This window comes from Cavia porcellus, unplaced genomic scaffold, assembly GCF_034190915.1.
Source record: "Cavia porcellus strain 051 isolate PalLab524CR breed Dunkin Hartley unplaced genomic scaffold, mCavPor4.1 scaffold_23, whole genome shotgun sequence".
In the NCBI taxonomy this organism is placed as follows: domain Eukaryota; kingdom Metazoa; phylum Chordata; class Mammalia; order Rodentia; family Caviidae; genus Cavia; species Cavia porcellus.
In genome coordinates this window covers 51,019,073-51,032,699 of record NW_026947506.1, presented here as the reverse complement: position 1 = coordinate 51,032,699, position 13,627 = coordinate 51,019,073, and the positions used below count along the sequence as shown (strand labels likewise).

At 48.8% G+C, this 13,627-nt stretch overlaps 1 protein-coding gene across 9 annotated transcripts in view; it reads right to left on the bottom strand.

The window, feature by feature from the left end:
- Nucleotides 1–13,627, bottom strand: part of Vstm2a (V-set and transmembrane domain containing 2A) — a 148,130-nt gene that overhangs the window by 110,923 nt on the left and 23,580 nt on the right. For 2 of the 9 annotated variants that reach the window (XM_063234377.1, XM_063234373.1), the window contains exon 5: nucleotides 10,315–12,836. The exons of 4 other annotated variants lie outside the window; for them this stretch is intronic. In XM_063234377.1, the coding sequence (XP_063090447.1) occupies nucleotides 12,760–12,836 (77 nt within the window). In that variant the 3' untranslated portion in view covers nucleotides 10,315–12,759. Of the gene's footprint in view, nucleotides 1–10,314; nucleotides 12,976–13,627 lie in introns of those variants that run through there. 3 more of the 9 variants (XM_063234376.1, XM_005001945.4, XM_063234374.1) reach the window with 2 other exon arrangements.

The window sequence follows — 13,627 nt, the reverse complement described above, 5'->3', positions numbered from 1 at the left end:
AGTACTGCATGGTGCCTGCTCCTCGAAGTGATCTGTTTTCACTGAGGTGGGAAAATATTGTCCTAAAAAGCTCCAGGTTCCATCTTGTGAGGCTGAGTCAGCAGCAGTCTGCAGGCACTTGGGGCTATCAGGCGGGACTGTCCCACCGTCTCCACTTCAGTGCTGCGGTGCATTCATACACACTTCTGGCTTCTGCTTCTGCTGTTTTCTTCCTGGAGATGCCCTGGAAGCTGCACCAGGCGTCTGGTCCTTTGGCTTTCTGGTCACTGATACATAGCTGAGAGGAGGGAGACTCCATTTGCTCATGGGTTAAGCCCATAATTGAAGAACAGACATCCTGGCAGAAGGATGTAGCAGAACGGGATAAAAGATCATAAAGCCCAGGACACAGCAGGAAAACAGGAAGAGGAAGCAGTGAGCATCAAGTACTGCACCCAAGGCCAGGCACCCGTCACCTACAGACACCACCAGGCCACGTCCTTCTAATTTGTGGGAGCTTCCTAACCCGACCAGGATGAGTGGTCACCTGTTTAGACACTCCAGCCTCTCCTTTGGCTGGTCGTTAAAAAGTCACGTCTGCATTTACCCAGCACAGCTTCTAGTAGGGTGAAACCCCATGCTAGATCCCTTGGTACCACTTCCTTTCTCTCTCCATGGTTCCCAGACTCCCCAGGAACATGAACTGGGGTCCTTTCATGGAGTAACCCATGTATATTCCATGTGATGTATCATGTTTTGCTGATTTTCTGTGGGTGGACTTTGTGCATACTGTCGAATGCAGTTAGGCTGCCATGAAGTTACACTCTCTCCAGACAGTGGTAGCCTCAGAAAATGAACTGGGAAGCACCTCCCATCTTTTGTTCACTGTGGTAGTTTGCAGACAACTGGGCTAGGCCCTCCTTGAGTGTGTGAAGATGTGTGCAGCCATGCAAGGCTTCCAGTGAAGTTCGTGGAATGTTATTTAGGCCTCCTGGGCTGCTTTTTTCTAATCCCAGATCCTATTAGGGCTGTCCTAGTGGCTGGCTAGGCAGACGGCTTGTAGTTCAGTCCTGGCACATCAATGCAGCTTTGCAGACAGATGAGAAAAGAGTGCTTTTATCCCTGCCTGGTGTCAAGAAAACCCTCTTTTATTCTAATTTTAATAAGCTAGAGATTACCCAGTGATTAACTGGGTGGCAGGTCACAGGAAGCCTGTCCCTCTGCTCCAGCACCCAGCAGCAACTTCTACACTCTGCACCTAATTACGCTCTGGTTACTCTGGTTACTCAGAACCAAGACTCCACTGCCTTCTGTGCATCAGAGAAGGAGTACATTTCCATCTGTGTCTCTGACAGTATCACTCTCCTTCCACTGTCCCCAGGTATGAGATATTTTAGTATGAAGAGGGCCCTTGGTTGACTTATAGCCTCTACCTTGCAGGACAGAGAACCTATGTAGGATGACTTCTGTCTCTAATGCTATACATTTCATCTGTGTTTTTGGGAGCCAGGGAAATAATTTCAGGTGAGCATGTGGTTTCATTGGGTGTTAATCACCTGTCCCACAGGTATTGGACTAGGGCTCCCTGGGAACCCAGATGCTCTATTCATCCTGAGCTTTTGTCTGAGAACACAGCTGGGGTGGGTGTCTGTCTTTTCCTGGGAGTCTCCAAAAACACTTCATCTGGGGGAAGCTGGGGAGATGATTCCATGCTTGCCCGCAGGATGATCTCATAGGGACCAAGGCTCTCTCTCATAAGGTGGGTGCACCAGGCCCATGGAATGATACTGGAAAGGATGGAGATTTCAAGAATAGAGGATTTTTCTTATGACATTGTGCAAATCAAGTGTGACTTTGTGAAGGTCGTCTTTCTGTTTCTCTCCTGCAGACTTTGCGGTTGTCCACCTCTGAAGCTGGGCTTAACAGTGATGAACACATAGAACTGCTGGCCAGGTCTCCCTCTGCTTCTCGGGGTACAGTGCTTAGCTGCGGGGTGGTACTCACACTTCCCAAAGCCTGGAAGAGGGAAGCATCTTCCGTGGGGCTGCTGCTCCGGCTATGACTAAAGGGCTGGGATATCTCAAAGAAGGAAGGAGGTTCAGAGAAGAAAAAGCTAGAAAAGAAAGATGCAAACGTAAAACTGTTGGGAGCCGCGTCTGTGATAGCTCGCCTTGCGCGGCGGACGTGCGGCCTGTGGTAAAGAGCAAAGCCTGAGGTAGATTACCCCTCCCATCGAATATGTTAGTTTCCTGCTTACCGCGTAAACAACCCGCTCAACAATATAGTCTGCCTGGCAACTGATGATGTTAGCCAATCAGCTTGCCTTGCTTACTTTAACATGATTGGACACTGTACCCGTATATATACTGGTGCCACCCCTGGGCGGAAGAAGAAGCCAGGTAAAAGCCCAGAAGTAAAAGCCCAAAAGGAGCCGCGGAGAGCGGACCGGTAGAGGCTTTGGGGCAGACTAAAGCACAAAAGGAGCCGCGGGGAGCAGACCAGAGGAGGCTTCAGCTGGGAGAACCCAGGGCAGGCTGTACGGAGAAGGAAAATAAAAAGAAAAGGTTGTCCACTACCAGACTGTGTCGTGTGTCCTTCCTGCCGGCCGGGAGCGGACATCGACATTTGGAGGCCCGCCCGGGGACTGATCACCCCCGAGACGTGGAAGTGGACAATGCTCCAGTACAGAGCTGCGAGACAGGTGAGTTGGGGATAAGCCTGGGCTCTGGGTGGCGCGCACCTACAGGGCTTTTAGACTCCCCTCAGGCTCACGCGTAAGTGGCGGATTCCTTGGGCCTCACGCGGTGAGTAACATATTAAAAGATGGGAAACATGTTAGGTAGCAACACTAAGAGCGAGGGTGGTTGTGGAGAAAGCTCTCAAGAGCTTACAAAAGTACGCAGGGTATCTGAGCAGGCCCAGTCAGGGAGCTCCCGAGAGGGGTCCGTCAAGGGGAACAAGGATGCTAAGGAGGAGGACGGGGCTCTAGCCTCGGAGTCGTCTGACTCCGAGGACGAGGGAAAGTTGAATGGCAAGGAGGCCAAAGAGACCAGCTGTCAGGAGCCTAAATCGCTCAATAAGGAGTCGCAGGGTTCTTTTCCAGCGTTGCCCCGCGAATTGCGCTCTGCTCAACCTGGTCTGCGGAGGAGTAGAGAGCTCCTGAGCGCTCCCCGGCGCGAGAGGGAGGCGAAGCCTTCCGCCCCACCTTGAGGGCCGTTTCCGGAGGCGATTCCTCGCCACGAGGCGGCCGCCTGGGAGCTCTCTCCCCTTTCGCCAGAACAGGAAGTGATGCACGGGCCCCCATTTTCCGCCCAATCACGGCCGCTGTCTTATGCTCCGCCGCCGGCGGGTCGGTATTTTTACAGGCGGCTTTGGCAGGGGGGACGCTTGTCTCATGAGGTACATCCACCTGGGATAGATAGTGGCCCCTACGGGATATTTCCTGTACAAGTAGCTATGGGCCAGGGACGCAATGTATGGGAGCCTTTTGAGATAAAGCAGATTAGAGAACTTAAAAATGCAGTTACAACCTTTGGGCCGACTGCGCCTTACACCATTGCCATGCTGGAGAATCTGTCTTCTGGGCCCCTCACCCCCGCGGACTGGATTCAGCTGGCAAAAGCGTGTCTGCCCTCGGGCAGTTACCTGGATTGGCGAGCCTGGTACGCAGAGTTCTCTGCAGAGCAGGCTGAGAGAAACGCCAATCGGGGAAACCGGGGGTGGAACAAGGAAATGCTTATGGGAGAAGGTCGGCACGCTGATGACCAGACCCAGTTCCCCGGCGCTGTCTATGAACAAATCAATGCCATAGGGCTCCGCGCCTGGAAACAGGTAAGTGGTGCCGGAACAGCCTCCTTGTGTCTTTCAAAAATAATTCAGGGTACCACGGAGCCATTTGTTGACTTTGTGGCCCGAATGCAAGATGCTGCCGATAAGATATTTCCTGATCCGGGAGTGGCTCAACCGCTGGTAAGACAGCTGATTTTTGAGCAATGTACAAAGGAGTACAAGGCAGCGATAGCTCCTCATAAGAACAAGGACCTCAACGCCTGGATTAGGATATGCAGAGAGATAGGGGGGCCGCTCTCCAACTCGGGAGTGGCTGCTCTCCTGGCCGCGGCTGTACAGCAGAGGGGACCTCGCGGGTTAGAAGGGGAATGTAAGGCTAAAGGGTGTTTTGCCTGCGGGGAGCCAGGACACATTAAACGTCATTGCCCAAACAATGCAGATGCTAGGCCTCGCCCTAGGAATGAAGAACCATATGTTTGTGGGCGATGCAAAAAGGGATCACACAAAGCTGAGGAGTGTAGGTCGGTCTTTGATGCTCAGGGCAACCGTATTTGTGGACAAGATGCTAGAGAGCCAAAAAATGGCCAGAGGGGGCCCCCTTCACAGGCGGGCCCCCGCCCCAGAGACAGGACAGCTCAGGGTGGCAGCCTTCAACAAGGGCCACCCCTGGGTCAGCAGGTGTGGACCTCAGTGTCGCCTCCAGACTTATACAGAAGGTCACCATTAGGATGGATGGCGTTAGGACCCTAAATGACATGCAAAAGCTATTGGGAGACATTAATTGGATTAGGCCATATTTACATATACCAAATTCAGATCTCAAACCCCTGTTCGACCTTCTGAAGGGAGACCCAGATATAGCCTCCCACAGGAGGCTCACTCCTGAGGCAAGAGCTGCCTTACAGAGAGTGGAAAAAGCCTTAGGTGGGGCTACCTTACACAGAATTGAACCAGGGCGACCCTTTGATGTCTGTTTGCTACAGACTAGTCTACAGCCTACAGCGGTGATTTGGCAGAAAGGACCACTACTGTGGATACACCCTAAGGTCTCACCTGCAAAAGTCATAGAGCATTACCCGGAGGCAGTCGCTTCATTGGCCCTTGAAGCGCATGATAGAGCTGTCCAACATTTTGGCTCAGGACCACAAGCCATCCGAGTACCCTATACCGCCAGCCAGATCAAGACCCTGGCTGCCTGCATAGATACCTGGGCCATTCTGAGATGTGTTTTCCATGGGGATATAAACAATCAATACCCTAAAGACCCTATCTTGTCATTTGTCACTCAGCACCCTATAATTTTTCCAAAGGTTACTGCCTCTGAGCCATTAGTCCTAGCAACTACAATATACACAGATGGCTCCAAGACGGGGATAGGCGCCTATGTGATCCTAGGCAAGCCCCCGGTTACCATACAATTTAAACCAGATCAGCCTCAGGTGGTAGAACTGCAGATCGTTAAAATGATTCTTGAACGGTTCTCAGAAGCCATTAACACTGGGCTGTTCCTGTCTATCCAGACATTGCTTCAGAACAGACACCATAAGGTCTTCACCACCCACATAAGAGCACATACATCCCTGCCAGGGCCCATGGCACAGGGGAATGCGGCTGCTGATACTGCCACTCGCCCGTTATGGATTTTTACCTTACTAACACCAATCGAGCGAGCCCGTGCCTTCCATGATAAGTTTCATGTCAATGCCAGGACACTAACAAACCATTTCCATGTTTCCAGAGCAGATACACGAAATATCGTGCGACTATGTGACTCCTGTGCCACATACAAACCTGCCATACCGATGGGAGTAAACCCTCGAGGTTTGATCCCTGGTGATGTTTGGCAGATGGACATCACACATATACAGGAGTTTGGGACTCTTAAATATGTTCATGTTTCCACAGACACCTGTTCTCACGTCATATTCGCAACAGCAGAAACAGGTGAAAAAGTGTCTAATGTGATCAATCATTGCCTGGCGGCTTGGGCCGCATGGGGCAAACCAAAAATATTAAAAACTGATAATGGACCAGCCTATATAGGCAAAGCCTTCAATGAGTTCTGCAAAATGATGGAGGTTCAATTAAAACATGGTATCCCATACAATCCCCAAGGTCAAGGAATCATTGAGAGGGCTCATAGAAGCCTCAAAGAAATTTTACAAAAACAAAAAGGGGGAGTAGGCCAAGGCCTGGCCCCAAAGGCACGATTATCCATGGCACTATTCACACACAATTTTTTAAATTTAAATAATGATAATCGCTCCCCAGCTGTGGAGCACTGCAACCCTTCCCCCAACCATAAAGGGTGGGTGAAGTGGAAAGATGTCCTGACAGGACAATGGATGGGCCCGGATCCAGTGGTCAGCTGGAACCGAGGCGCGGTTTGTGTTTTCCCACAGGAACCGGGACGAGAACCACTGTGGATACCGGAGAGACTGACACGGGCAACAAAGCCCTCGACTGAAGATCAGACCTGCCCTACTGGAGATCCATCACAGACCAACCAATAAGATGAATAGAAATAGCGGTAGCCCGAAATGGACAAGAAGATCCTCAGGCATATGCATGGCTTGCTCAATTGGCCCACGACCGAGTCTAGATATGGCGGGCATCCCTCATTCTCCTCCATAAGGTGACAATACACAGCAGGGTAGGTGAGTCAATGACGGGTAAGAGCGTGCCTCCCCAGCATGACTCGACCTAAGCCAGGCCCTACCCCATCCTGCACGTAAGCCGCTGGACTGTTAGATGCTGCCCAGGTCTAAATTTCTCTCCGAGGGGATTTCTTTACGGAGAGGAAATGAGTGCAAGCTTGTGTGCATCCAGGTTCCGTCCAGTTTGTGCCTGGCCCTAGAAAAAGGACGAGGGCCTCAGGGCCTTGGCAGACCATGGCATGGCCAACCAGGGTCTAAGCCAAGGACCTACGGTGGACCTACACATAGGGCATAAGCCTCTGCACCCAGTCCAGGAAGGGCTACGATGCGCACATTCATAAAAAATAAAATAGGGGGAGATGTTGGGAGCCGCGTCTGTGATAGCTCGCCTTGCGCGGCGGACGTGCGGCCTGTGGTAAAGAGCAAAGCCTGAGGTAGATTACCCCTCCCATCGAATATGTTAGTTTCCTGCTTACCGCGTAAACAACCCGCTCAACAATATAGTCTGCCTGGCAACTGATGATGTTAGCCAATCAGCTTGCCTTGCTTACTTTAACATGATTGGACACTGTACCCGTATATATACTGGTGCCACCCCTGGGCGGAAGAAGAAGCCAGGTAAAAGCCCAGAAGTAAAAGCCCAAAAGGAGCCGCGGGGAGCGGACCAGAGGAGGCTTCAGCTGGGAGAACCCAGGGCAGGCTGTACGGAGAAGGAAAATAAAAAGAAAAGGTTGTCCACTACCAGACTTTGTCGTGTGTCCTTCCTGCCGGCCGGGAGCGGACATCGACATAAAACAAAACCAAACCACAGACGTGGAAAACAGCTCCATGCTTCCCCAGCACAAGCCACAGCCGTTTTAGCAGAGGACAAGGAAAGGGAGTTTTCCTTCCTGGGTTTAACTTCAGCTTCCTAGTTCTGAGTCAGACCTCGTGGGTCCTGGGTTGGGCGGCCACAGACACCAGCTCTTGGTAACAATGAGAGGTTGGAACTCAAGGAAGCTTTTTGTATATTACATAGTAGCACTGTGTTTTTCTTTTGTATTATACTTTAGAATAAAATACACTTGAGAGTATTTCCAACTTGTAATGGTAAAATTAATTTAATGTTGTGACAAACATGAGCACAAAGAAAAAAAGAACAAAATTGAAAACATTAGACTATCGTACATTTACAAAATAAGGGTAAGTATTGTCTGGGAAGCTTTTGTTTCTTTTACATAAAGTGAATACAGTAAAATACTCCAGCATTCTGTAGATTAAACACAGTTCTTAAACCCACATGTTAGACAGTTTATATTATACTTACTTACTTTAGTTTTCTATCTCAGTTGGGGCATACAGGCAGTGGTTTTTAAAAATAATGTACCCAGGCTTATTTTTTCTAAGCCTTGTTTTTCTCAAAATGATTTTATTTTTTTTAACAATGAAAATAGAATCTAAGTATAAAATGATTTTGTCTTGATTTCTTCTGCTGAAAATATTGTCTCTAATACACTGACTTCTGGGGTTTATATTGTAGAGAATTCTGATTATAATTTCTGATTTTCTAAAAATAACGCGTATGTGTACACAATGCAGATTTTTCCTCTCTACCCTCTGAATCACAACTTTTCCCCTACCCCGCAGTGTCTGGGGAGCAGCCCTTCCCCCAGTCTCCTGCCCTCTGAGCTCGCAGCAAGTCGCCCCCTCCTCAAGGGCTGTCCCGTGGGCACTGCAGCGGGCTGCATGCTTCCTCACTGCTCACACTGATGCAAACCTGGGGACGCTTGCATTTACGCTGGAGGAGAGGTTTATGACTCTTTTTTGAGGAATGCTTACTGCCAGCCTCCCTCCTTGGCTTTGGGGCCATTGGCGAGGACCACAGCATGGTCTCGGTCCTCTGTTCCTGGTGGTGGCTGCAGCCTGACTTGTGCATGGGGACAAATGCAGCGGACACTGATCTGGGCTCATGTCCAGGGATGGAGCCGGACACTGGAAATCCCACCTGGCACCCACAGCCATGTGCGACAGTCAGGACTTGTTTGTCGGTGGCGTTTCCAGGGGACACCTCCAGATCTGGGCTGACCACAGCAACTGACGCCAGCCCGGGGACAAGCAGAAACACAGGTAGGGTGGGGCCCGCCGCGCTGATGCTTTGAGCTCAGATGTTGCTGGTTGTCACCTTGGTCACGCCTGTTTGATGGTCCTCTGGGTCTCTGCGGTTGCTCCTTGGAAGCACTGGAATGTGGCTGGTCCTCTGTGTCCCGTGTCTGGAAGACAGTGTGGTCCTGGGGGCCTGGAGGTCAGGTCCGGCTGGAGACCCAGGGGCAGCACAGACCCCCGCTCTGTCCCAGCTGAATGCTCCTCACTGGCTAGCTCAGGCCACTGTCCGCTTGGTTAAGTTGGTCCTTGATCAGTGTGCCTGGGTGGGGCTCTGGGTGTGCTCCAGTCCTGCCCTGACCCGGGGGCTCTGAGCCACGACCCTCCCTCGAAGCACTTCTAGTCGGCCCAGATTAACATCCATGTCCCCTGCTGAAATCAGCCTCCTGTCTCCACCTAGTCAGACGTCACACCAGGAGTTCCTCCGACTTCTGCTTCCCGCAGACATAGGGAAAACAAGGCTACATCACAGCTCACGCCCTTACGTACCCAGCCCTCCTGAGTCACCGAATTTCCCTTTAACCAGTGAGCGACATGAAATCACTAGGGCTTCCTGTTTGAAATTGTGTGACTGCCTAGTCTCAGTTCCAAACTGCAGTTGTTAGCTACGTATTATCTCAGAAAGGTTGCATTTACCATGGGAGCTCTCTCCTCTTACATAAGCTAACACTAAGTTACACTCAGTATTTCGCTTCTACACAGGATCAGTACTAGGAGTGCTTACTTGAATCATTGTTGCATGCCCTTTGAAAATTTACATTAGAATCTTAATAAAACTTCAACAAACATCACTTTATATCTACTATTCCTTATTGTTACAGCAAATTTAAAGGCTATTCATTCTGGACTCAAAATATATGTTGCTTTGCCCACTCTGTGTGTGTGTGTGTGTGTGTGTGGTGTGTGTGCATGTAGGTGTGGTTTGTGTGATGTTTGTGGTGTGGTTTGAGGATATGTGTGTGTATTTGTGTGATGTGTATGTGGTTTGTGTGATATATGTGTGGTTTTTGTGATGTATGTAGTGTGTGTATGGTGTGTGTGTAGTTTGTGTGTGTGTTTGTGTGTGGTGTGTGTGTGTATGTAAGTGGTGTCCTGAAATATTTCCCTGAAAACACCCTGCTTTCAAGAACTTTAAGGCAAACATAGCAATCAGGTCTTTGCATGGTTCTCGAAACCATCTAAGTATTCTTTCTCTAGCTCAGCAAAGGATAAGTAAATCATCTTCAGAATCAGTTACTGTGAAGGACATTTCCATAAGCAAATGCCTCTATGCACAAGGCAGTTCTCCAGCCGCCCCTGGGATGGGGGAAAGGAACCTCTCGGGTGGCCCCGTCTGTGCCGCCGGAGTCTCATAAAATGGTGTAGGAGCTGTGTGTGTCACGCACACACCCTCCTGTATGCTTCCCATTCTGGTCACAAATTACATCTAGTACTGTGTGACTGCCACGGAAAGAGTTGCAATACTCTCTTTATTGTTTAAGGGCACAGAAATGCCAGCAGTAAATTCACTGGCCTTGAACAGTCTACCAAGTTTGTTTACTAACCTAGATTAAGAGCACCTGCCTTAGGGAATTTTACCTTACTTCATCCTCAGCTACTTTCATTTGCATTGGATTATTTGTGAGTAGTTTATGTGTCTTTGGGAGAAAACAGAGGACCTGGCTTACATTCAAGTAACCAATTTCAACTTTTCATGGTTTTGTCTTCTGAAAGATGTCGCAAAACCCTGGAAACAGGTTGAGAAGCCAGATAAATTATTTTAGCCTTTATTCATTTCATAACATGCAGTTACCACCCCAAGGGGACAGAATATCAAATGCCAACCACTAGACGGTCTCTTTAATGTGCCATCATTTCCGTTCTAATATTTAAGAGTCCGTGTTAGTTTTTGAGCTTGCACAAACACACGGCATACTATGTTTTTTCCCAAAGCGGCCAGAGAGTTAGACTTGGGAGCACAGTGACAAATTAGACTACATCACTGTGGATACTGACACAGCGAGTCTAGCGAGTGTTCTAGAGCAGACATCTGTCCCTGTCACGGGGAAACTGCCAGTCCAGGTACCAATCTGTCCTGCTCAGGGGGAGTGAGCTCATCTCCTGAACTTGGGGTGAAACATGGCACATTTCCCAGCCAGACTGAATCGAATTAGAACTCTGATCCTTTATGTGATCCTTCGAGCTGGGACAGACTTGCAGGTGACAGTTCTCTTATTATGCTATGCATTTCAAGATATTAATCTTTGAAAGAAAATATATTCCTAGGTTAGTAAAATAGCGCAATCAAAACCTTTATTTATTTTTCTCATTAGACCAAAACAATAAGCCAAATGAACAAGAAAAATGGCAAGAAATAAACGTAGCCTGAGACACCCTTTCTCAGAAGAGAGTGTGAAGAATATTATGGAAATACACCCATTGCTGTAACTGAACGGCAGAACATCAGTGCATTCCCCTTTGAACAACAGAGGAACTCATTGCCCTCCGACCTCTGCTCAGGACTGGGGCCGGAGGCGAGGTTCTGGGCAGGCCGGCTTCCTGCATCAGGAGGGAAGGAAGTGGAAAGCTCCTGGAGGGGACTTAGCTTAGTGCTCTCCCCTGCCCTCTCTATGCCCTGGTGTACTTGCAGCACGGTAATAATTCTGTCTTTCTTTGCCAGAGTAAAATATGGGTTCCAAATAAAATAGCCTGAATCATCATAAAGTCAAAAACAAGGATGGGATACTGAAGTCCTAATTCATTAGCTAGTGACACTGAACACACATCTTCTTCAGGAGATCTGCAGTCATCGTTTGCATACTGTATTTAGCCAACAACCAAATTTTAACTTTAATTAGAAGACATTAAAATATAATTAGCAGCAAATAACAGAATGACAAAGCTACGAAAATTCATACAGGTCAAAGGAAGCAGCATATTTTAGCCATAGCAAAAAAGTTTTTCTGTGAGCACAGCAAGCAAGGGGTCTACTTCCTGCCCTGCATCTGCCCAGGAGACAGACTTTCTAGCAGGGACTTCGCTGTACAGTGGGTGACAGGATGACGATCACGCAGGCGCAGCTGTCAAGACCAGAGCCTGTTCCCTGCAGGGAGTGCTCCAACCTCAGCCAACAGCAGACAGAAGGGACACAGCAAATTCCAACATAGCATACACACAACAAAATTAATTCATCTGCCAGAGACCGGTACAGTTTTGAATATGCATTTTCCAGAAAGAAGCAGAGGACAACAGAGACCATCTGAGGCTTGTCAGGTCTGTGGAGATGAGAGGATTCACTACAGAATTCACAGGATACATAGGTTATAAATTAAAAACAAATGCTTTTCAAAGGAAGCTGGCCAGTGGCCCAATGCAGAGCTACCCATATGTATGTATTTGTATACAGAATGATAAAAATCAGCCAGCATGAGGATCACAGTCTATCTACTTTGAAGTTCTATCACACATACTATAAGCAATTTACAGAATTCGTGAGGTCTGCATATACAAGAACTGCAAAATGAATTAAAATACACTGAAACATAGAGCACTCAAAATGTAGTCGGAGGAATCTCCCAGGATGGACAGGGATTGGCCATGAGCAGCACTCCCCACCATGGAACCAGAACGAGGGCTGGGGTAAAGAAGAAAAAATCCAGAAAAAAGGCTTAAAAAAAACTTTCCATGATCACTCCTTGGACGATTCTTGTTGACTTGCAGCAGTGATGACTTTGCTCTTGCCCTAGAAGGGCTTGGTCGGGTGATGGTTTCTGTCCTGTAGGTCTCTCTTTGCTTCCTGTGCTGGCAGTGGGCCCTTTGGGAGGAAATCAGTGGTATCCACAGTAAAAATTCGCTACACCACGACTTTGGCCAAGCCCTGAGCAGCCAGAGAGATGATGATGATGTTAATCACCAAAAGAAGAGGGGAAAAAACAGGTCTTGCTATTAGAAAAGGTCCTATCGCTTCACAATAATGCTCTCGAAATGAAAGATCAGTGATTTGCCAAAGAAAACATTAAGAGCAAAGCGTGTGATAGCCTCTTCGTTTATGCTTCCGAAGGAGGAGCTCCTGGTGTAGGTAACTATAGTACAGAGGGTGCTGAGTGGTGCTTGGAGTTTAGGGTCAACTTTGCTGTCCGCTCCGTAGGTATTACAGGCGATTTGCTCTTTGCTTTAAGAAGAGAAAGTGATATTGGAAAAAAGTCAGCACTTTAGATTAAAGCAAAGCACCCTTCACAAAGCCACAAACAAGAAGCAGGACAGAAAGTCCATGGCTTGTAGCTATCCTCGCACCTGCGGAAGAAGTTATAAGATATTCGCTCATCTTGAAGATTTCCAATGCTCCTTATTACGCTGTTTTAAACACATACACATATAATATTTAGTCAGCTCGCCAGCGTGGCTCTGCTGCTCATGAATGTCTTGGCATGCACTGTAAACAACAACACATACAAAGTATTTCAGTCCCGGGACGTGGTGGGGTCTGCTTTCCAACACTGCCATCGTCCCACGGTTGGGAACGCTGGGAAGAACCCATCTCAGTGCTTCTGCCTCCGCAGCTCCCCGGAGAGCACTGCCTACAGCCACTGTCCATCCTGGGGTTGGTACCGAAACACGGGCTGTCTCAGCGCTGCACTGAATAAAACTGCAGGACGGCCAGTGAGCACTGACCCGGAGGGAGTGGGCTGGGACCTGGGGCCAGGGCGGGCGCTTCCAGAGGAAGCCAGTCTTCCTTCCTAATGCCTGGACCCAAGGAGGTAGCTGTGCTAGTAACTAGGCATCCTGCGGTTCTCTGATGAGAAGCCAAAAATATAAAAGATAGGCAACAGGCAACAGGGAGACAGACCTCCTGCAGGGGGAAGGGGGCAGCGATGAAGGGAGAGGCAGGGAGGGCGGGGTGTGACGGGAAAGAAATTGGGAGGTGCAGTGTGCTTGTACAACTCAGTGTTACTGGTAAAATTAAAGGTTAAAAGGAGAGAGAACTGGAAAATCTCAAAAAAGACCTCCAAGACTAGGGAAGGGGTGCCCTTAAAGGTTACTTCCCATATTTCTTTGTATATCCTATCCAATTAGTGACACATTAA